We start from the raw sequence: 25,247 nt of genomic DNA, 5'->3' as shown, positions 1-25,247 counted from the left end.
CTCCTTCCCCCCACAATAAGAAGTCCAATTCTCCGAAAAAACGACAAACAAAACTAACTAAAAACTGGAAAAAAAATGAATTAAACGGACGGCTGCTGGTTAGCAGCCGTTCCCCAAGATGGCTCCTCCTCCTCCTCGTCGAATGAATGAAGCGGCCCTGGAACGTCTGAGAAACTCCCCCACCTAAGCCGCTGTCTCTTTCCCCCTCTTGCGCAGTTACAGCAGCTTTGCACTAAATTTAACATAGTTAGTAGACCAATACAAATCCTGTTTAATTTTTAGATATGTACAAAGTTAAAGAATGTCCAATCTTTACATAAATTATTATCTTATCTACCCCAACCTTCTCTTCCGTAAAATCTCCTTTATTTAAAACACGGCCGCTATTAAATTCCCCACTAGCTAAAATTCTCCGCTGTTTATTGGCTTTTTTTTATAGGGACTCACACCTGCCAAATTAAAAACAGAGGCTTCCCGTGACTGTGGTAACCAAATCAAAGCGGAAGCAATATGGATTGGACATTTTAACATTTTAAAAATATATATATATAATTGTGCATTGGGCGAGATGGGTCTGATCCTCAAAATCTGGACGTGGCTTCGGTTGCATTGAAAACCGGTGATGACAGTGGTGGAGTGAATCATTAAAAACAAAACTGACAAGACGATTTCAGGCGGATAGATTCTTCTTGGTAGAAGAAGCGAGAATTTCAAGGGGCAAGAGTGTTTTATTGACATAAATCCCGAAAGGGGACAATGAGATTCTTACTTGCAGCAATTTCAATTTCCTTGGATGAGTTGAGATTTGATTCAAAATCTCTGTTTAAAATATCCCTCCTTATAACGGCGGCAGGTCAGTGGGTGAATATTCTAAACCAAAGCATCAGTATAATGTACTCACCTCCAAAGCGGCCCTGGAACGTCTGAGAATCTCCCCCACCTAAACCGCTGTCTCTTTCCCCCTCTTGCGCAGTTACAGCAGCTTTGCACTAAATTTATCAACCAAGTATCCGAGCGCACGGTTTCTCTATTCCAAAGTTCTACCCTCCCCGTCACTCCCAAGGCAGTGGTGCCGGAGCTGTGCTCCAGTGAGTTCCAGCAGCACTGCACCCCTGATTTTGATCACCTCTTTAACACTACCACCTCTCAGAAAGATTTCCATGACTTCCCCACTTGATCTCTTTAGCTTGAACATTGAATTGTATGCTTCCTGTTCCAAGACATCAAAGCTGATGATCAGGCTACCAGTGAATATGTAACTGTTGGCGATAAAACATTCAAGTAGTTTAAAGATTCCAGGACATTATTTTTTTTCTAGGTTTCTTAACCATAGAAAAGCTTGCTCTTTCTCTCATTCTCACCTTTGCTAATTCTTGTATCAAACGTGCATTGTAGCTACATTTAGAATTTTTTTTCGATAGGTGGGTGTTGAGAATGTATTTGGTAGGCCTCATGTTGACATAAATTTCAATAGCAAGCACAGGAAGTAAACTAAAAACATTTCTGAAACAGTTTGTATCCTGTATCGTCATTGGAATTTGAGACTTTTGGGATTCAAACAATTTACGATTTAATAATGTGCTGATCAGAACGGTATGCAGTACTTTTAAGTGCAGTCTGACCAAGAATTGATACAAATTGCATGCTTATTAATTTGATCCATCCAGAAATGAACTCTTGGTTTATTTTTCCCTAAGACCCTACAAACACGTGGCACAACTTGTACTATTTGCTGTAATTTTACACCACCTTATAGAAAGTTTTTATCAAATCTAGATGTTTCATTTGTTTCTTTACCATTGTTTTCTCTCCGTTATTTCAAACATCTGGACGTTAGATCACGCAAGATTTCACTTATGATACTTATTGTGCTTTTGTGTCTCTCTACGTTCTTCTGTCTCTCCTACAGCAGGGATTCCGTTATTTTTCCTGCCATTGATAAATGACTGGTGATTAATTCCCAGCGGTGTTCTTTCCCTCTTAAATTTGTTCATTGATATCTGTTGCCCTATTCCCTGAACCTGCACTAATACCTCTGCTACCTCTTCTGTAGAACCTTTCAAATACAAGAAAGTAATCCATTTGGACCAAATATTATATCCTGTTTGATTTGTTCATTTAAAATCTGCTTTTTCTATGCTACAGTGCCCTCCATAATGTTTGGGACAAAGACCCATCATTTGTTTATTTGCCTCTGTACAATTTGAAATTTGTAATAGAAAACAATCACATGTGGTTAAAGTGCACGTTGTCAGATTTTAATAAAGGCCATTTTTACACATTTTTGTTTTACCATGTCAGTATCAGTATATCTTTATTGTCATTTCCTGAGTCCTCACATACCCAGAGGAAACAAAAAAACGTTGCTCAACCAGTGTCCATTCAGTGTGCAGTACAAATAACAACAAATAACTAGAAATAAAAAACATATATCATGAACAAATTAAATTAAACACTCTACTCTCTACTAAACATCAACAGGCGTTCCGATCGACAGCTGCTGCAGTGTGTCCAGGTTGATGGTTGGTGCGTGATACTTTGGCAGGGGGCTAAGTCCGTTTATCAGTCTAATAGCCTGCGGGAAGAAGCTGAGGAGCATCCTGCTGGTTTTGCAGCTAATGCTCCTGTACCTCTTCCCAGATGGCAGGATGGAGAATATGTGATGCGATGGGTGGTAGGGGTCTTTGATGATGGAGATGGCTCTGTTGATACGTCTCTTCCTGTATATATCCAGCAAGAAAGGGAGTGGAGCACCAATAATCCTGCTGGCGGTCTTCACAATCCTGTCAAGTTGGTGCCGTTCGTACGCCTTGCAGCTCCCGAACCAGGAAGTGGCCGTTGGTTAATGTGCTCTCGATTGTCCCCCTATAAAAAGTTCGTAGATGTGTAGTGGGGAGACCTGCTTTACGTAGTCTTCGGAGAGGGTGTAATCGCTGCTGGGCTCTCTTGACCAGTGCTGTGGTGTTGGTTGTGGACATCAGGTCATCTGACAGGTGGAGTCCTAGGAACTTCACGCTGCTGACCCTTTCCACATCAGCTCCATCGATGTGCAGAGGTGTATGGTGTTGTTTTCCCGCCCTCCTGAAGTCAACCACCATCTCCTTAGTTTTTCCCACGTTGAGAATGAGGTTGTGGGATTTGCACCATCCTGTGAGCAGCTCCACCTCCATCCTGTACGCCGACTCATCATTGTCACTGATGAGACCCACCACTGTTGTGTCATCAGTGAACTTGTTGATGAAGTTGTTATTGAGTCTAGCAGTACAGTCGTGTGTAAGCAGACTAAACAGCAGGGGGCTTAGGACACAGCCTTGGGGCGAGCCAGTGCTCACGGCTATGGTTTTTGATGTCCTACTGCCCACCCTGACTGTCTGCTGCCGTTGTGATAGAAAGTTAAGGACCCAGTTACATGTGCCAGCATCAACCCCCAATAGCTCCAACTTCTCCACCAGCTGCTGCGGAATGATTGTGTTAAACGCAGAGCTGAAGTCTATGAAGAGGATCCTGGCATAAGTATTTTTCCGATCAAGGTGTGACAGTACGAGGTTCAGTGTTGTTGAGACTGCGTCCTCTGTGGATCGGTTGGCTCTGTAGGCTAACTGCAGTGGGTCTAGGTCGGCAGGTAGACTCTTTTTGATGTGCTGCATAACCAGTCGCTCAAAACACTTCATTGCTATGGGTGTTAGAGCCACTGGTCGAAAGTCATTATGGCAGGCTGGGTTTGGTTTCTTCAGGACAGGGACGATGGTGGCACCCTTAAGACAGTTGGGCACTACTGCCTGGCTGAGTGAGATGTTAAAAATGTCGGTGAAAACATCTTTCAGTTGCTCGGCGCAGTCTCTTAAAACGCATCCAGGAATGTTGTCCGGCCCTGCAGCTTTGCGTGGATTGATGCTGGCAAAGGCCTTTTTAACTCCGGCTGCGGACAGCCTGAGCGACTGGCCACTGGGAGATGGCAGTAGTGCATGTGTCTGGGTGCTGTTTTTAACCTCAAACCGTGCGTAGAACTCGTTCAGTTCATCTGGTAGAGAGGGGTCGTTTTGGCATATCCGCAGCGGGGGGGGGGGCTTGTAGTCAGTGATGGTATGAAATCCCTGCCACAAGCGACGTGTGTCTTTGTCATTTTCGAAGTGGCTATTAAGTTTTTGCCCATACAGCCTCTTCGCTTCCCTGATCCCCCGGGATAGGTTACTCCTTGCCAGTTTGTATGCTGTGTTGTCCCCAGATTTGAATGCAGCATTCCGGATTCTCAGTAGGGAACACACTTCCCCAGTTAGCCAAGGTTTCTGATTGGCACGCCTCCTGACGGTTTGACCACCGTTACATCATCAATGCATTTATTGATGTATCCGATGACGGTTTCTGTGTATTCTTGGAGGTTGATGCCACTGTCATCTGTTGCTGCCTCTCTGAAAATGGCCCTCTGTGTGGTTTCGAAACAGTCTTGTAGTGTTGCGATAGCTCCCTGTGGCCATGTTCTGACTTCTTTGACCGTTGGCCTGTCCTGTTTCACCCTGGGTCTGTATGCAGGTGTGAGCATAACCGCTAGGTGGTCAGAGTTGCCGATATGGGGGAGGGGGGCTGCTTTATATGCATCTTTAATGTTGGTGTACACCAGATCTAGTTTGTTCTTTCCCCTGGTTGCAATGTTCACATGCTGGTAGAATTTAGGCCGGTAAGATGTAAGACTGTCTTATCCTTGTTCGAGACGTACCAGGGCCCCATCCCCGACCTCTACCTCCGCTACATTGACGACTGCTTTGGTGCCACCTCCTGCACCCACACACAACTGACTGACTTCATCCACTTCACCACCAACTTCCATCCGGCACTCCAATACACCTGGACGATTTCCGACACTTCCCTACCATTCCTTGACCTCACCATCTCCATCGCAGGGGACAGACTCCTGACCGACATACATTACAAACCCACTGACTCACATGGCTATCTGGACTACACGTCTTCCCACCCTGCCCCCTGTAAAGACTCCATCCCCTACTCCCAATTCCTCCGCCTACGCCGCATCTGTTCCCAGGATGAGACATTTCATACCAGGGCATCGGAAATGTCCTCGTTCTTCAGGGAACGGGGATTCCCCTCCGCCACCATAGATGAGGCTCACACCAGGGTCTCATCCATACCCCGTAACACTGCTCTCTCTCCCCATCCCCGCACACGCAACAAGGGCAGAGTCCCTCTGGTCCTCACCTTTCACCCCACCAGCCGGCAAATACAACACATAATCCTCCGCCATTTCCGCCACCTCCAACGTGACCCCACCACTCGCCACATCTTCCCATCTCCCCCCATGTCTGCCTTCCGCAAAGACCGCTCCCTCCGCAACTCCCTCGTCAATTCTTCCCTTCCCTCCCGCACCACCCCCTCCCCGGGCACTTTCCGTTGCAACCGCAAGAAATGCAACACCTGTCCCATCACCTCCCCCCTCGACTCAATTCAAGGTCCCAAGCAGTCGTTCCAGGAGCGACAAAGGTTCACCTGTATCTCCTCCAACCTCATCTACTGCATCCGCTGCTCTAGATGTCAGCTGATTTACATCGGTGAGACCAAGCGTAGGTTGGGCGATCGTTTCGCCGAACACCTCCGCTCAGTCCGCAATAACCTACCTGACCTCCTGGTGGCTCAGCACTTCAACTCCCCCTCCCATTCCCAATCCGACCTCTCTGTCCTGGGTCTCCTCCATTGCCAGAGTGAGCAACAGCGGAAATTGGAGGAACAGCACCTCATATTCCGTCTGGGGTCCTTGCGTCCTTATGGCATTAACATTGAATTCTCCCAATTTGGCTAGCCCGTGCTGTCTCCTCCCCTTCCTTAACCCTCTAGCTGTCTCCTCCCACCCTCCCATCCGCCCGCCCTCGGGCTCCTCCTCCTCCTCCCTTTTTCCTTCTTTCTTTCCCCTCCCCCCATCAGTCTGAAGAAGGGTTTCGGCCCGAAACGTCGCCTATTTCCTTCGCTCCATAGATGCTGCTGCACCCGCTGAGTTTCCCCAGCAATTTTGTGTACCTAAGATGTAAGACTGGCCTGGTTGAAATCCCCAACTGCCATGAAGAAAGCATGTAGAAATTACAGCAGTGTTTATACATAGTCCCCCCATTTCAGGGCACCATAATGTTTGGGACATAGCAATGTCATGTAAATGAAAGTAGTCATGTTTAGTATTTTGTTGCATATCCTTTGCATGCAATGACTGCTTGAAGTCTGCGATTCATGGACATCACCCGTTGCTGGGTGTCTTCTCTGGTGATGCTGTGCCAGGCCTGTATTGCCATCTTTAGCTTACGCTTGTTTTGGGGCTAGTCCCCTTCAGTTTTCTCTTCAGCATATAAAAGGCATGCTCAATTGGGTGCAGATCGGGCGATTGACTTGGCCACTCAAGAATTTACCATTTTTTAGCTTTGAAAAACTACTTTGTTGCTTTAGGAGTATGTTTGGGATCATTGTCTTGCTGTAGAATGAACCGCCAGCCAATGTGTTTTGAGGCATTTGTTTGAACTTGAGCAGATAGGATGTGTCTTTACACTTCAGAATTCATTATGCTACTATCATCAGCAGTTGTATCATCAATGAAGATAAGTGAGCCAGTACATTCAGCAGCCATACCTGCCCAGGCCATAACACCTCCACGGCCGTGTTTCACAGACGAGATGGTATGCTGAGGCAGTTCCTTCTCTCCTCCATACTTTGATCTTGCCATCGCTCTGATATGTTAAATTTTGTCTCATCTGTCCACAAGACCTTTTTTCCAGAACTGCGGTTGCTCTTTTAAGTACTTGGCAAACTGTAACCTGGCCATCCTATTTTTGCGGCTAACCAGTGGTTTGCATCTTGCTGTGTAGCCTCTATTTCTGTTCATGATGTCTTCTGCGGACAGTGGTCATTGACAAATCCACAACTGACTCCTGAAGAGTGTTTCTGATCTGCCGGACAGGTGTTTGGGGATTTTACTTTATTATTACTATTATAGAGAGAATTATTCTGTCATTAGCTGTGGAGGTCTTCCTTGGCCTGCCAGTTCCTTTGCAATTAGTAAGCTCGCCAGTGGTCTCTTTCTTATCAATGATGTTCCAAACAGTGATTTTGGTAAGACTGAGGTTTGACTGATGTCTCGAATAGTTTTATTCTTGTTTCTCAGTCTCATAATGGCTTTTTTGAGTTTCATTGGCACAACTTTGGTCCTCGTTGATAAACAGCAATGAAAGTTTCTAAAGGTGATGGAAAGACTGGAGGAAAGACTAGGTGCTGAGAGCTCTCATACCTGCATTAAGGAGGCAATTAAACACACCTGAGCAATTACAAACACCCGTGAAGCCATGTGTCCCAAACATTATGGTGCCCTGAAATGGGAGGGGGGGGGACTTTGCATAAGCACAGCTTTAATTTCTATATGGTGAAACCAAAATGTATAAAAATACCCTTTAATAAAATCTGACAATGTGCACTTTAACCACATGTGTTTTGTTTTTTTTTACATATCTCAAATTGTGGAGTACAGAGGCAAATAAATAAATGATGGGTCTTTGTCCCAAACATTATGGAGGGCACTGTATATTCCTGAATTTCATTGCTTGTGATTCAATGTTATGTTACCCTGCTCTATTTCAGATCTATTACTTCTGTCATTTCCTTTTCACCTATCCAACTGTCCTGTCTGCCCACTTGTTTTGAATAAGAGAAGTGTAGCTGGAGGCAGGATGAAACTGCAGTCCGTATTCTTGAGCATCTGGGTGAACTGTTCCCAGTAGATCATGGAGCCCACAATTGTTTTGTCAGGTTTTCTATGGCTAATTTTAATGAAGCTGATAAACCTGAGTAAAAGATAATATTAAAAATGTCTCTAATACTTGTTGACTGGTTAATGTTCTGTCTAATTCGCAACACGTGACTTTTGGTGTTTTTTTTCCCACCAAATTTTGTTTAGAATTTGTGAAAATCTAGCTCTGAGGCATGTCGAGATTCCTATAAGGAAAGATAGGATGAGATTTTGTTTTTGAGTCGCCAGTGTCTAATGAGTGAGGGCAGCACTTCCATGGAGTGATGTTGCTAAGAGATTGATTACTTAACAGGACCTGAGTATTAGCCTTCATTTCACTTCTCTCCCAAAAAGATTGAAATTAATTTGCATATGCTGTTGCCTACTTTTAAAAGTTATTGTATGAGGTTGCTCTAAAGATCACTTGTAGTAGCTATAACAATAATTATATGAGGAATCGGATTGGTTGCAGTAAACATTCCCTGTTTGTTCAGTTAGACTTTAGATTTTAGAGATAGTGTAGAAACAGGCCCTTCGGCCCACCAAGACCGCGCCAACTGCAATCTCCGTGTACACCAGCACTTTCCTAATCTCTGGTGACAATTTACAATTCACAGCAGCCAATAGTTTGTCTGGAGCGTGGGATGAAACCGGTGCACCCGGAGAAAATCCACACGTTCACAAGGGGAAAGTAGACAGCATCCATAGACAGAATCGAACCCGAGTCTCTGGCACTGTAAGGCACCAACTCCACCGCTGCACCACTGTGCCACCCCTGTTGTATGTCATTTCTGATTTGTGCAGAGTTTATCACGTCAGCAGTGGCTATGAATCAAATTGTCATTAATTGTTCATTTCAGCAATGAATTTTCTTCCATTTATTTGAAATTTTAATAACTTTTTAAACAGCTGGAGTTAATATTCATGGTTTCAGATGTGTAAATTAGTCTTTGAGTGGCATGTACAATAGTTAATAAGCACATAAGAGTCTCAGCATTGGCATTATTTAACTTTAAAAGCAGCTTGGGCCTTATATTGCTTGCATTTTAAGCTATTTTGTAGTTTTGAAGTTGATCTAGAATAACTCATATGGATTAGGTATTGAAGTTTTCTGCTATATGTGATAGAATATTTTAATAAACATTTCTGCTTTTGTGCAGAAATGCCACTTTATGGGTCGCCTGTGTAAAGAAAGAACCATTTAACATGAATGGAATAGAATTGCTGATCCTGTTTTTTTGACTGAGTTGTTAATGCCTGTCTTGCTTGCACCTATCTTGCTGTGCCAGCCCAATCCACTGATGAGACGGTCACTTTTCGTCGTGAACGCAGCACGTTCAGACGCCAAGCCGTACGGCGGCGAAGGCACAATGCGGGCAGTAACCCCACCCCTCCAGCTTCACTTATTGGATCACCTCTCAGGTATGACCTAAAATGACCATGCAAAGTGCATGTCTCAAATATCAGTTGTGTTTCACTACTTCCTCAGCTCCTTCTGAAACCTAAAGCATGTTCTGTGTCTTCAGCTGCTGCTGCATGACTTCATGAGCATGTTGGCTTAATGAAAATGCATGTTTGTCCGCTGCTTTATGCATAATGTTTTGATGTTGCAAATCTTAGACCAGGGTAAAGCCTCCATTTTGCAAAAGTCCTCCAAATCACTAGCTAGTGTTTGTTCAAATCAGTCTAAGAACTCCATATATAGGTCTTAAAAGACGAGTTTGATATTATTAATGTTGTTTTACAATTCATGTTTGTCAAAACCTGCAAACTATTTTTCTCACTTTCCCATCTTCAATACTTTCATGTATTCTATTTGAATTCAATCACTTAAAATTGTTTCTCAGCCCTGTCCACTCTAAAATTCTGTCGATACACGAGTTTCTACTTAATACTTTTTTTGATCAACATGAAATCTGACTCAAGCCATGGAAAAAGTTGTTGTTAAAGTGAAATGACTTCCCCTGTTAGGTATGCATTGTTCGACTGCCTGAGATTGTGAATTAGAACAGGAGCTTGGCTGAGATTCAACCCAAGTTGAATTTAAAAGGGTTGTAGAAGCAAGGATTGCAGTTTGACGAAGCAATTAATTTGAAGCCCAGTGCACCAATGATTAAGAATGCCCAGGAAACGGCTTCCACATGTTCAGATGATACAAAATTCAATGTTGTGTTGAAATGCGAGGTCAATAGTTGTTGACTTCAAAGAAATATAAACAGACTGATGGAATGGGCAGTTGTGTGGCAGATGAAACTTAATGTTGAGAAATCTAAGGTGCTATATTTGGATCTTTATAGGATTCAATGCTAAAAGGGATACTAGCACAGATAGATATTGGGCTATCTATTTAATTCATTGAAATTGGAAGGATAGGTTGAGAAAAAGGCTAAAAAACTAAATAAATAGAGGCATAGAATGAAAGAACGAGGAAATCTGAAGCAAACATGAAAAGACTCAAGCAAGGAATTAGAAGGGCCAAAAGGGGCCATGAAATGCCATTGGCAAGAAAATCCCAAGGCTTTTTAGACATCAGTTTAAAACAAGATGGTAACCATGGAGAGGGATAAAGGAGGGAATTTGTGATTGGAATCAGGTTGCAGACAAGGTACTAAACATCTATTAATCTAAGAGAAGGACATGTTGTATTGTGAGATCTGTGTGAGGTATACTAATTAATCAGGGCAGTTTGACATCAAGAAGGTGGTGGCATTGGGTTTTTTGAAAAACATTATGGTTGATAAATCTCCAGGGCTTAATGGGATCTATACTGAGTTATTATGAGAAACACGAAATGAGATTGCAGGGGCCTTGATGAACTCTTTGTATCCTCTCAAGCTACGGGATCCCAGAGGACTAGAGAGTAGCTAAAGTTGTAAAGGAAATAGATATTGTCCACGTCAGCCTCAAGGCAGTGATGGTGAAACTATTGAGGAGGATTATGTGGGATAGGATTTATTTGCATTTGAAAGAGAATGGACAGATAGCATGCCTTTGTCTGCAACAGGTCATGTATTAATAATTTGGATGAGTTTTTTTGAGGAGGTGAAAGAATTGATTGGAAAGGGTAGGGCATTGAATGTTGTTTATGTGGATTTTAGTAAAGTATTTGGTGAGGTCCCTCATGGAATGGTGTTATTCTGGCTGGAGTTCTGTGAGCAGTGATCGTCTGCAGAGAACCTATTGTGCTGGGAATCTATTGTTTGTGATTTAAATTGCTTAGATGTAAATGTAGACGGGTTGGATATTTATATTTAGGAGGGATTTTAATTATGTGAATAGATTACAAAGATTGAGATTGACCTCCTTGGTATAAAATAATCTGATATAGATATTTACATCATAGAGAAAAGCTGTACCCATTGTCAGAAGAGTCGAGAACAAGGGGATACAGAATGTCAAAAACCCAAAATGGCCATGAGAAGAAATTGTTTTTTATACAGCAAGTGGTCTGCCAGAGAATGTGCTGCCAGAAGTAGCTGTAGAGGTAGATTAAATTGAAGCTATTACAAGGGAGCGAAGTAGGAATCTGAAATCAAATAATTGACATGACAATGGGGAAGGACAGGACAGTGGGATAAACAGAATTGCTCATGCACAGCAGTACAATGTCATATTCCAAATGCCTTCCTTCATTGTTATATCCATTGTATAAAGACAACTGTACGGAACAGTTGTTTTTAAACTTTTTTTTCAAGGCAGCAGTATAAAGTTGACGAAACGGGTATGCTTCCAGTAATAATTAAGTACTTAAAGCGCATATGCCTTTGGCCTTCAGAGCAGCAATGGAGCTATTCTGTCTGTCACTGTTCTCTCCTCTCCATGGCTGTTTCTGACAAGTTGTTCAGTCGTTTCCCAGCCATGCCCTGGGTTTTAAAGCTCCACTTCCATTGCTTTTTGTTGTTGTGTTTTTGCACTTGCTCCAGGTGTATTGTATTCTAACATCCAAGATTTATAATCTGCATTCACTCGTCTCGTCTATAACCAGGCCTAGCTTTCCTATTTCATACATTGTCAGTACGTTATAAGACAATGGACAGGAACAAGGATAGGAGTGATTTAGAGAGATATGGGCCAAACCCGGGCAGATGGGTCTATGTAGAGGGACAACTTGGTCAGTATGGGCAGTATTGGGCCAAAGGGATGGGTTCCATACTGATACTGATACTATGTTCCAAAAAAAATAAAATAAAAAATATCTTGTCACTGAGTCATGAGCTATTCATTCCATCACAGCAGGAGTGTTTTTTTTGTTTCACTGCTCTTTGTGACATTTTGTTTTCATGGGACAAGGTAGCTAGCTTTGTGCCAAATCTCCAATCTGAGGGAGTAGAGTGACTTGTTTTATCTAGTCCCTCCCCCCTCCTAATACCAGTCTGGCAATGAAAAATAAAATCAACCAAACTCTCTGTGATGGTCTTGATGAGTGAATGACTGAAGCTGCCAACCGTTAAAGTCTCTATCACAATGGACCTGGGGCTCATGAGAACATTCAATTTGTTCAGCTGGGCCAAGGCAGATTTAGATAATAGACAATAAGTGCAGGAGTAGGCCATACGCCCCTTCAAGCCTTCAATGCGATCATCCTTTTTTTGAGGATTAACAATTTGATTTTAGTATTTTGCTCAAGGTTCTATCGTGCTTCTAAGAAATACAAATCTCTATAACTACACAATGTTGCCATGATCAGCAGATGGGTCCTGATATTTTACAGTACTAAATGTTTTTTTTAATTAAAAAAAATACCCCTAAATTATTTATATCACTAGAAAGATGGAAATATTCCTCTATCATTCTAAAGTTGTTTTTTTCTGTGCTTCATCTAAGGTCTTCATATCCTTACGAAAGTGTGAAGACTAGATTAAGACTAAATTCCATCTGCAGCTGATTACACATTTAAAAAGAGACTCAATTTATTTGTAATAGTACTGTCTCCCAATTTTCAATGGCCAACATCTTATAAGATTTTTGAAAACTGATTCCTCAATCTATTCTGTCATATTTGAAGACTATATCTCAATATCTCCAGGTCTGTTTTGTCCCTAAACCTGCCTTTAGAATTGTACCCTTGATGTAGCCTTTCTTTGTTCCTATCAAAGCACATCACTCCATTAAGTTGCAAATGCAAGTGGCCACCCGTTCCATCTGCCTGCCCATGCCTTCGCCGTAGGCCATGATGGAAGGAAGTGGAGCAGAATTTTGATTTGACTTTTGTTGAGAAATCTATAGTTTATAATTAAAACATGGCTATTTTGTCTTTTCTCACTGCACCTTGATTTATATTCCCAGCTTCTGGTGCATCTCCCATTAAAACCTGTGCAGATTGTTGAACTTATAATATTGTGTTTGCTTGGGTATATGATCAGCTTTCAAGAAACCGTTCAGATTTGCAGCTTGATTGTGTTTGCAAGTACATATTTATATTGCAGTCAATGCAATTTAAACTGGAGTTTTAAAAAAAAATACAAATTTAATGTTTTTTTGCATGTATTAAACATTTTTTGCTTTGGCATAATTAGGATTCAAAAGATAATAAACGAGAATATATGTCCATCTACTAACATATAACCAGGAGTCTTCATACTGGTCTCTCAATACAGGACATCTCCCATTTCACTGCAAGATCCATTGTGTGCACTGAATTGTTAGTTTGTTAAATACAATGTAGCCCATCCTGTATCTGTGCTGAAAATAACTACATACTGTACACAGGATGAACTAAATTATGACAATTATTATTGAATGGATTATTTAGGATTGGACACCAGCTAACTTGGCAGAGGTTGGCCTATTGTCTAAAAAATGTTTGTGCTTTCAAAATTCTCTGCTTTCTGTTTTTTTATTGGTACTGTTCTGTGCCTCATTTGATGGGTTGTATTCATACATTTTGAAACCTAAAACTGCATGAATATCCAAACTTCTACTGTTGGTATGCTTTTGTGTTCCTGTATTAACCAGTGTATGGTCAACTCTGTTAGGTCAATGTTTGCTCTCGTTTTCTTTTGATGTGATGTCTTCGTATTCACTCTTTTTACTGTAGCCTTCAAGATAGTCAGCAGGGTCAGTCATCTTCCCAGATCAAAATACAGCCCTGTCCCCCATCACAAGCTGCTGTACTTAGCACTAGCGCCTCTCTACTGGTCAGAAATGGAAGTGTCCACTTGGAAGCATCACATGATAGTGCCTCTGCTGTTGGTGGCTGCAGTTTACAGGATGAGTTTGGTAGGCAGCTAAGCAGACTACTGGAGTTATACGGTTGTTAATATTATATTCTGTTATAAGCAATTGGTAATGAGATAGTATTCCTTTTGGGGAATGACTTTGGCCAACTGAAAATTAAAACCTGCAACATATGTACACCTCAACATCAGCAGTGATGTCCAAATACGGCATTTGCTTAAATTGTTAAATGTGTTTACTGCAATAATATTTTGGGGTGCAAAATTCAGCCCAAACATTTCAAGGATATACTATCTCTTTAAATTGCTAATTTGAACTTTGCATGCACATGAAAAGACAGTGGAGTTTTTTGAATATTTCAGTAGTACAAATGTTTGATGAATTACAATGTTCTCCAGATTTGCTAAGTGATGATTTTCCTTTGCATGACCTACCCTGGACTTTTGTGATCATTCACTATGGATATCCAACACATTTTCTTCAGTGGTACACACTGAACGATGCAATACAAATGCAAGAGAAATGCTTCAGAAATATCACAGAGGAAATGTCCTGTTGTTTGGAATGGTTGGAAACTCACCATAAGATCAAGAATTAAATAGTGACCTAGATTATCTTTTGTCCTAGAATTACAGAAATTATTTGTTCATTGGCAATTTGCACACAAAACAAAAACATAGAAGGTTGTTAGACCACCAATAACTAAAGGAAATCCCGAAATAATATTTTATGGTGTGGAATGACACAAAGAAAATTATTGAAGAGCACCTTGATTTCTGGATTTCAGATCTCAAAATACTTGTATCTAGGCCAACACTTTTTCCTCAATGACAGGAAAAAAAGTTTTACCCTGTTAAGATATTGTAGTTTGTCTCCTTGCTGTTTTTAAATTGGGGTGAAGCATTTCCTACATTACAGCAGTAACTCTTGTTGTAGTAGCTCAAAGAATGTTTGGACATCCATAAAATGCTATATCAGTATAAGTGTTTTCGTAAGTATCAACTGCCCCAAATATACAAGAAAAATCTCTTGTACGGAGCCTTGTATTACTACTTATCCTGTCATAATTTATGGAATTTGTTTGATGCTGCTACCTAGAATTGAAATACACAGATTTGTTATTGGACACTGAATTTGGTGTGTATGTGGCTGGGTGCATTGATATTGGGAGCAGTGCTTGACTGGCTATAGACTCAAGTAGCTATTGATAATCCTGGCTAGGGTTACCTATATCTACTTGCGTATACATTTCAAAAGTCAAGCCTCATCATCTAAGACAGTGTAGTATGCAGGTGTTCCAGTGTCCCATGGCAGGCCACTGATTCCAGGGCAGTGAAAGTGTTGCATGACCCAGCTGACTTCCAGAGGGAACAAAAACAAATCCTATTCGGGATGTGGAGGTGAGTGTATTGATGATTGGAGTGTGAGTTGACAACATAAATTCAACAAGCATGGCAAACATATTCAGTTCAAGGGAATGCATCTCAGGAAGGTTACAAAATATATTTTCACGAGAAAAGGAAATGGTGAGTCGGTTTTATGCATTCCAGCACAAGTCACCATAGTTTATAACATGTATAGCCCTTACTTATGTACAGACATTTGGGAAACCAGTTTGATGGATTTGTCAATTGTGGCGGGGCTACAAGTGATTATTCAGGACAAGAGCTGGAATCTAACCACCTCAAAGCTAGGAAGAAAATGTTCAATTAACATGTCAATGTCCATTTTGCAAATCCTGTGGATGGACATACTATCTTGGCCAGCAGCATTGTCCTTTTTCAAACCAACAATAGCATTTAAAACCTCATCCACAGTGAAATAGTCATACAGCATGGAAACAGGCTCTTTAGCCCAACTCATTTATGCCGGCCAAGATATCCCATCCGAGCAAGTCCAATTTGCCTGCGTTTGGCACATATACCTCCAAACCTTGTACATGTATCTCGCTGAACCTCATATCCATGTACCTGTCCAAGTGTTTTTTAAATGCTGCTATTGTAGCGGCACCATACATGGTGAACAAAGGTGAGACGTCAGGCCGGTTCAAAGAGTCATTTATTCAGTGGTGACACGTTAGGTGGTGCGCTAACTATAATACAATGTTGCTGTAACTGAGCGAGGGCTTATCAAGGTCTCGCAGTGAGAGACCTTTAGTACCAGGACACTCCCTCTAGCCCATGACGTCACGTGCCCGCCCTCGTATCTCCTGACGAGTGTTCGAGCATGAGTGGCCCGTGTTTAGGCTGATGCCACACTATAGTACCTGTCTCAACAACCTCGTCATCAATAATACATCTTCTTCCTAAAATAATATCTTACCAATGCACAATATAACTGAAGCACAACCTACCTAGTTTTACAGTCACTTGCTGTACTTGAATACCTGCCTTTGCAACTTATGGACGGGTGCACCAAGATTTTTTTTTTTACCTCAACTCTGCAATTTATATCACGTGTTTCCTTACTTTTGTACAAAAAAACCCCCAATATCTCATTTCTCACAATGGACAAAGATCTGGCTCGTAGAGCGTATTGAAATAAGATACCTAGGTTCAATTGTAGCAACATATCCTCATTTTAACTTCCCATTTTAACTTCCTATCCTCAATGTGTGGGAGCATGTTTCTCAACCATCCCCATTGTGGGAAGCAGTTACTGAAAGTCCTCGGTTTAATAATACCAAATATTTTCAAAGAATTGAAACTATAAATTCAATCAATACATTATTTCTCTGTCAGCCCACCAGTTAATTTTCCAGCCTTGGAATGAGCTGCTTAATATTAAAAAAATAAGTTTCTAACTTCCATTGATTTTGATGATGTGATAGTTACCCAATAATCCAAAGTGACCTATTCAAATTGTCTGGCACTTGTCATAGGTCACATTCATTAAAAAATAATTCGAAATCCTGAGGATAAAATTGATGCATTTATTGGATATAATTGAATGCAATTTGTATATTTTTCTGGGCACAGGATAATGCACCTAACATGCACCTGCAGCCTGGCTACTGTTCAATTGATATTGTTCTTGTGAGTCTTGGAATGAGATTTGGGTTAATGTCCCTTTGCATATTTCAAGAACTTTCCACAAAAGGCATTGAGCAATCTCTGGTAGACAAAAATGCTGGAGAAACTCAGCGGGTGAGGCAGCATCTATGGAGCAAGGAAATAGGCAACATTCAAACTGATGTGAGGGTGGGGGCGGGAAGAAGAAAGGAAGAGATGGAGCCAGTGGGCTGAGGGAGAGCTGAGAAGGGGAGGAAAGAGTAAGGACTACCTGAAATTAGAGAAGTCGCTGTTTTTTTTTTTTTCGCCAGCCTTCAATGGACTTAATAACAGTCTGGAAAAATTGCGGATGGGAAAGTTTTTATATCGCCCGTATCCATCCCTGGAGCTAGTCTGGTAAACCTTTAAAAGTGTGTTTGCCAGAACAGGGCAGTGTACCTGTAGACTAAACAAAGGTTCACTTTAACTTCTCTGCTTTTTACTCATTATCCTTTACTATGAAATCCAAAATTCCATATGATTTGCTTACTGCTTTGTTAGTTCTTTAATTCGGTGTCACTGCCCATATTGACATTCTCTCCCCTTCTGCCATAGTGCATTACCTTGCACTTCCCTGTATTAAATTTCATCTGAAAACCCCAGTCTTTTCCCGAGAGCACACCCCAGTTCTAGACAATTGAACTATGTAAACAAAAATCAGTTGGAATCTATCCAGTCAGGCTCTCTAAATATTTTGCATATCTCAGTGTGATTCTTCCAATCACTCTGGCAATCCCTTCATTCCAAGAAACAATTTTATGATGCACTGACTCCAAGATAAGTTGACTCTTCTTGAGCTCCAGAAACTAAAACTGCTGTGTATTCAAAATTTGGACATATCAAATCCATTCTCAATCTCAGCAGGGCTTTGTTATTTTTATCTTCCTATCCAAAACTAGTTCAAACAAGCCTCCAGCTTGCCCATGCTCCAAAGCATACTCTAACAATTTGACAGCATGGCTTTTGGTGTATAAATGCTGTGCACAGAGGGCATGTCATTGTCATCAGGGGAGCTGTTTGATGTATTGTGGTGGCACAGGTGAAGTGCCACAAAATGATGTAATCTCAGCATTTGCCATGACTCTGACTGAAACCTTTCTCTGGTAACTGCATCTTGTAGGCACAAAATTGCCTTTCGTTCCAGTGGAGGGCAGGTTTAATGTAGAACATTTGCATGCAGTCAAAAATACCCTACTCTTCGGCGAGTCATGCAAAGCTACATGCTTCCTCTGCCTGCTGATCTCTGGCAAGAAATAATGAAATATAAAGAGTTCTTTGAAGATCCTCAGTGACTTCGCTTGTGACACACTGGATGTCATATTGAAAAATCTCTAGCTCCAGTGTAGAACTGACTAAATGCATAAAAGTTCAATTCTAAAATTTTTTAGCAATACATTCTTCCTCTGTTCTGGAGTTTTATTTGTGGTAATAACCGATGATAAATTTAAGTGGGGCTGAGCTTTTGAAGTGAAAGGCTTACATGTTGAACCACATTGACTCGAGGTGGTTAAATTACTCTCTACAAACTCTTCATGGACATGGTTTCCAACTGGGAACCCTTCCCTCCCTCCTCGTCCATCTGTTCATTTTGCTGCAGCAAGATCTTTGTACACAGCCTTTGTGCATTCTCACATTTGTAATCTTTTCTAATAGGATGCAATTTCTGTTTTGTGTTAAATATCTGAAGTCAGGGCATGGTCCACCAACGCATGCCATATTACTCTTCATAGACTAATTGGAACAATGACAAAAAAAGCTCAGCTACTTACAGAATCATTTGAACAACCAGAAATTATCATCCAAAAACTATTTCCTTTTTTGCTTCTTTGAAGTATTTGCTTTGATGTAGATAAACCAAATCCTTTGGAAACGTGTCAGTGACCCCTTCTTAGGCTTTCTTGTTACCAGTGCATTAAGGCCGTAAAAAATATTCATCTCTGATAGCCATCTTATATTTTCTTAGTCTGCACATTGATTCAAAAAGAATGTGTGGTTTGCACACCAAATACTGATGAAAATGCTTGCTGGCCGATGCTTACCTTTTCCTAAGTTTCTACGCTGCTGCTGTATTGGCTATCTGCTTTCTGTCCTTCCTTGATGCTATTAACATTCCTGCTTTTAATCCTGGCAGGAAAATTATATTTCATGGAACAATTTTTAATTTGAGGCATTAGTTCAAATTAGCAATGTTTAGATGCAATTAAGCAACCAGAGATGTTTTCCTGATATGATTTGTCACCTTAAGGAGAATAACCAAAGTCCACAAATAAGCACCCCGCACCCCGAATGAGTGACCCACCCTTTTGCAACGGGAGCTTTGTATAAACTCCACTTCAAATCTCTGAACAAATTTACTTTTAGTTATTGACTGTTAATTTTACATTTTTAATAGAAAATATGATAGATAAAGGATGTTATATCAAATGAATGTGTATTTGTATGGCGCTGCATGAAAGGAGAGTTCTCCTTTGTTTGAAGGCTTTTGATGAAACAGGCACCAAATGAACCTCTGTGTGATAAAGAAGAGTTAATGGATTGGCAACTATGATACTCTGGTTTTCCATTAAAACCACATTCAGAGGTAGTTGCTGTATGCAATCTAGCCTCGATATTATGGACCTCTTTATAACTGATTTTGGTTATGGCGAGTGGAGCATCCCTACTGTAATCATCACCACTGTCTCTTTAAGAACATAGGCTGCTGGTTGCATTGCGGGATGCCATTCAAATTGATAAGCATTCACAATGATTGGCACTTGTGCAATGATACTCTATTAAGCAATGTCACAAACAGCCTTTAGTGTTTTAGCTTGCAATACCCAATATAAATTCTCATTTGTTACAAAGAACTTTGCATTTGAAAGCAACTTGTTGTTGCACAGAATGACCACCACATGGTTGGTCGCCTAGACCTCGTTCTCTGGTCCAACTCCTGTTGGCGTGTTTTCATCATTGAGCTGACGGTCCCATGGGAGGAGGCTGTGGACGAGGCTTATGAAAGGAAAAAGCTTTGATATTCAAACCTTGCAGCAGAGGCAGAGGAGAGAGGTTGGCGAGTAAGGGTGTGTCCAGTGGAGGTGGGGTGCAGGGGCTTTGTAGCCAGTTCCACCGCAAGGCTCCTGAGGGAAGTAGGAGTCAAAGGCCAGGCACAAAGGAGGACAATAAAAGAACTTGCCAATGCCGCCGAACGGAGCAGTCACTGGCTGTGGCTGAAGAGGAAAGATGCTGTCTGGGCTGCCACGTGACCATCTAGAGGCTAACAATAAGACACACACCCAGGTCTGATTAACCTGGTGGGCCTGCCTCGACTGAGGGTGTCTTGTGATAAAAGGCCGAAACACCCAGTGACGTTGAGGTACACAACTGAAGATGTGGTTGATTGTTAGCAAATTCACCTAGTGGTCATACCCAAGAATGTCAATTGTAGTGAAATCATAGGGATTGTAACATCCAGTCCTACTAATCAATCTGTAGATGGTGCAAGTGACCAAATTAGCAGTGTGACTAAATTAGCATGTGACTAAATTAGCAGCTCTACGATGGAAAATGAAAGCTGTGTATCATCCATTATTTCACACAGAGAGTGGTAAATCTCTGGAACTCTCTGCCACAGAAGGTAGTTGAGGCCAGTTCATTGGCTATATTTAAGAGGGAGTTAGATGTGGCCCTTGTGGCTAAAGGGATCAGGGGATGTGGAGAGATGGCAGGTACAGGATACTGAGTTGGATGATCAGCCATGATAATATTGAATGGCGGTGTAGGCTCGAAGGTCAGAATGGCCTACTCCTGCACCTATTTTCTATGTTTCTATGATTTATCACTCTTCATTCCCAAAGGGAATTAACCGGTTTCTGCTTGGTGTCTTCAGGAGTGATAAGTGGGACCCATCCACATCTATTCTTTTCATGTTGCACCTTTCACAAATTGTGTACTATTCCTGACCATTGTCTCCAAATTATGTTCTTTTTATGGAAGGAATGCTTCAAAATTATTCCCATCTGTTCAATTTCTTTATCATAGAAGTATTTATTACTGTAAAACTCTAGAATAGAATGGCAGTTAACGAAAGAAAGGATGAGTTTGAAGAATAAGGAGCATATAACTACTCATGGTATTCAACAAATAAGTTGCTTTCTTTCTTTTCTCTAAGTGTCAGATCACTTTGGTCAATATGTTCTACATATCCTTAAGATAAAGTTAAACTAAAAGATGTTGATAGTACAAAATACTCCAAGAATTCTTCAAAATAACTGAAGCCAACCCCCCTAATTAATGTGTCAGAAAGAACTGCAAATGCTGGTTTAAATCGAAGGTAGACACAGCATGTCTGGAGAGAAGGAAGGGTGACGTTTCGGGTCGAGACCTTTCTTCAGACATCAGAAGGGTCTCGTCCGAAACGTCACCCAATCCTTCTCTCCAGTGGAGCTGCCTGTCCCACTGAGTTACTCCAGCATTTTGTGTCCACCACTAATTTAGGTTGCAGTTAACCCTGAACCTCAACCCCTTTTTCTTCTCTGTTCTCCATTTATTCTGATTCCCTTAGCATACAAAACTCAGTCCCTAAGATGTGTTTATTTTATGTATTTAAAACTAAAAGATGTGAGTATTTTTATAAAGTGCAGGATAACTGAACGGGGTTTCAATTTTTGGAACCAGCTGTATAGATTTGCAACAAGGTTGTTAAAATTCTCTTGATGGACAAGTTCAATCTAAGCTGATAGTGTAGGCTTTTGTTGGTAAGATATAGAATTCTATGTTCTTTAATATGTGAACATATTCTTGTTATTATATTTCTAGTGTTCGTGTCAATTATTTTGCAAACATTACGTTGAATGAAGTGCTTCTGCTACATTGTTTGATATTGGTATTGATTATATTGCTTCAAATAACTATTGATTTTGAAATTATGGCAGGAAAGTACATTTACATTGCTTGAATTTTTTATTTCTATCATCTTGACACAAAAAGATGCACTCTTTGGGCTGAAGGGCATGCATTCTAATAACCCTAGCCGATTAATGTATTTTGCTTGTTCTTTTAACATTTTTATATTAAGGTGAACCTGAGAAAATATATTGAAAGGTGTAAATGCCTTGCAATTATTCAGGTCCCCTTGTCGTTGTACTCTGTACCTGAGATTGATGTAAAATGCTATCAACAAAAATCGCCTGAACTTTTAAATGGCTTCGTGCTGCTGTTACTCTTGTTTTTCGAGCATTGCTTTCAAATGCCTTTATGCTAAAAATCATTAGTACAGAACTGACCATTTACAAAAATTGACTGCATGTGTAAGATGTAATCTAGATACGTGTGTTCCATTAGAGACATCCTCGGAAAAATAATTGAGCTTCGTTGCCAGGTAGAAAGAGATAATTACCACATTAGAGTCAACAACGCAAAAGTTGTTTTAGCTCAATGCATTTAAAAAAACCTGGCCGACCTCTTTGTGTCATTATCTTTTTTCAAGTTTCTGACATTTATACTTTAAATGTACTTTAAATGACTTATTTAGCCCAAAATTATGCCAATCTTGTGTTATTGATTGAGAAGGCTATTGCCGTGATGCTTCCTTCGTGAATTGCACTATTTTTTACTTGAATGGCCACATTTTTATATATGGAAAGATTGCCCAGAATTTCTAAAGTAAAACTTAACTGACAAGATTATGTGACAGTAGACAAATTAAGTGACAGTGCAGTTAAGTGTCGCCTTAGCACAAAACTAGGAAAGAGGTCTCTTAGCCTCCATACTTAATTATGACATAGATTGAGGTCAGCTGGCACTGAGTTTACGCCAGCGCATGGAACAATTCCTGCAAATGTTCACTGTAACTGATTCTCCCAACGTTCCCATTAATTCCAGCAATCATACTGTACATTGGGCAATTTACCCTTGACAGTTAACCAAACAACCCACCTGACTTTCGGATGAGGGCGGTAACTGCAACAGCTGGAGAAAATCCACGCAGTCACAGGGAGAATATAAGAATTCCTTACATTCAGCACGGAAGGTTGGGATAGACTCTGGATTTTAGTTTAGTTTAGAGATACAACATGGAAACAGGCCGTTTGGCCCAACGAGTCCACGCCAACCATCGTTCACGCTAGTTCTATGCTATCACACTTACTCGTTCACGCTAGTTCTATGCTAACACACGTTCTCATCCACTTCCTACACAGTCGGGGCAATTTACAGACGCCAATTAACCTGCAAATCCACATGTCTTTGGGATGTGGGAGGAAACTGAAGCACCAGGATGAAACCCACATGGTCACAGTGAGAACGTGCAAACTCCACAGGTCAGGATTGAACCTGGGTCTCTGGCACTGAGTCAACTTGTGAGATTTTTTTTCTGGCTGCATTACTTTGCTGTTCCCTTATAGTAATGAAATGGTTACATTGAATTGTAGCAGTTCTGATCTATTGATCTGATATACTGTTGACAATCATCCTCTGACCAAAACAAGAGTTTATGGTTCAGTTAGCTTTCTTGAATTATTGTTAGATTATTATCTGAATGGTGTCAAGTTGGGAAAAGGGAAAGTACAAAGAAATCTGGGGTCCTTGTTCACCAGTCACTGAGAGTAATCATGCAGGTATAACATGTAGTGATGAAAGCTAATGGCATGTTGGCCTTCATAACAAGAGGAGTTGAGTATAGGAGCAAAGAGGTCCTTCTGCAGTTGTACAGGGCCCAAGTGAGACCACACCTGGAGTATTGAGTGCAGTTTTGGTCTCCAAATTTGAGGAAGGACATTCTTGCTTTTGAGGGAGTGCAACGTAGGTTCAGGAGGTTAATTCCCAGGATGGCGGAACTGACATATGTGGATAGAATGGAGCGTGTGATGAAGAATATATTGGCAGAGGTTAATAAGGTTAATCTACATCCTTCCTCTTAAAGAAGCAAACTATACCTAAACGAGCATATACAGAAAGCACACCAATATGAGGGGAGTTCACTTTACTTTATGTACTGTGCGCTGCGAGCAGCAAGCGGGTAGACAGTTCAAAGGTACTTTGGATTCGGCCTGCAGATGCGACCTGTGCGCGTACGATATCCACCGTGTTTTCCCTTCATAGAGATTGAATAGGAGAAGAGAGTGGTTCCGCAGGTCTGAGGGTAAGGATGTAGACCTCTGCAACGGCCGGGGTGGCGAATCAGCAGGCAAAGCACTTGGTCCGGGGTCAGCAGGCAGCTGTGGGACCGTGGAATTGGAACCGTTGGACCGTGGAGGAGACACAGCTGTGTAATCAGGAAAGTGTCGATGCGGCAATGGCTCTTGGACCGGGCGAAGGTGTTGTCGGGTACGTCTGTAGGTGGCATCATCTGCTGATGTACAAGCTTCCATTCTCCTCAACGTGGCATGCACCGAAGCCACACTACGGGCACAGGATTTCAACTACACACCAACTGAGCTTAATGATGCGGGTGACATTGTGACCCCTGCAGAATCTATCCAAGACTCGGTGTGCCTCTTTAGAAAGTTCCGACAGCTATGCCAGCTGCGAACAAACTTGGTCATGGAGTACCACAGATTATTTTCCCGTAACCAGTAGGAAGGCGAGTCAGTCGAATCCTACATCAGTGCCCTGAAGAACATTGCTGGCAGGTGCCAATTCGGTGATCTACACGACAACCTCATCCGTGGCAGACTTGTGTACGGCATCCTGAATGACAAGTGAGAAATGAGTTACTCCGGGACGAGGAGCTCACTCTAGTTAAAACCAAGCGTGGCTGTCGGGTTGCTGAGATTGGCAGAGATTAATATGGTTAATCTACACCCAGAGAGTTGTGAATCTGTGGAATTTGCTGCCTCGGAAGGCAGTGGAGGCCAATTCTCTGGATGCTTTCAAGAGAGAGTTAGATAGAGCTCTTAAAGATAGCAGAGTCAGGGGATATGGTGAGAAGGCAGGAACGGGGTACTGAATGTGGATGATCAGCCATGTTCACAGTGAATGGCAGTGCTGGCTCGAAGGGCTGAATGCCTACTCCTGCACCTATTGTCTATTGTCTTTTGAATGGACTTGAAATAAACTCAAGAGACTATAGTTTTTCTGTTGGCTTTCATTTAAAACTTTTGTGTATCTAGGAATTGGTTTAACCCCTCCGTTATAAAGCACTTCATCCACATCTATGATAAGGTTAACCTGCGAGTAAAGATAAAATTCTGACATCTTTGAAACAACATGTCCAACTAACTACTTTATTTAGGAAGAGTGAAAAGAGTGATGGTCAGTTTTCACTTACT

At 41.4% G+C, this 25,247-nt stretch overlaps 1 protein-coding gene across 3 annotated transcripts in view; it reads left to right on the top strand.

Moving 5' to 3' along the window:
- Positions 1-25,247, top strand: part of pcnx1 (pecanex 1) — a 207,777-nt gene that overhangs the window by 99,285 nt on the left and 83,245 nt on the right. For 2 of the 3 annotated variants that reach the window (XM_033026820.1, XM_033026819.1), the window contains exons 7-8: positions 9,061-9,193; positions 13,809-13,990. The exons of the other annotated variant lie outside the window; for it this stretch is intronic. In XM_033026820.1, coding sequence (XP_032882711.1) covers positions 9,061-9,193; positions 13,809-13,990 — 315 coding nt within the window. The remainder of the gene's footprint in view (positions 1-9,060; positions 9,194-13,808; positions 13,991-25,247) is intronic. 3 annotated transcript variants of the gene reach the window in all.

Source organism: Amblyraja radiata, chromosome 9 (assembly GCF_010909765.2).
Source record: "Amblyraja radiata isolate CabotCenter1 chromosome 9, sAmbRad1.1.pri, whole genome shotgun sequence".
Classification (NCBI taxonomy): Eukaryota; Metazoa; Chordata; class Chondrichthyes; order Rajiformes; family Rajidae; genus Amblyraja; species Amblyraja radiata.
The sequence above is the reverse complement of the archived record's forward strand: the minus strand, read 5'-3'. Positions and strand labels throughout refer to the sequence as shown.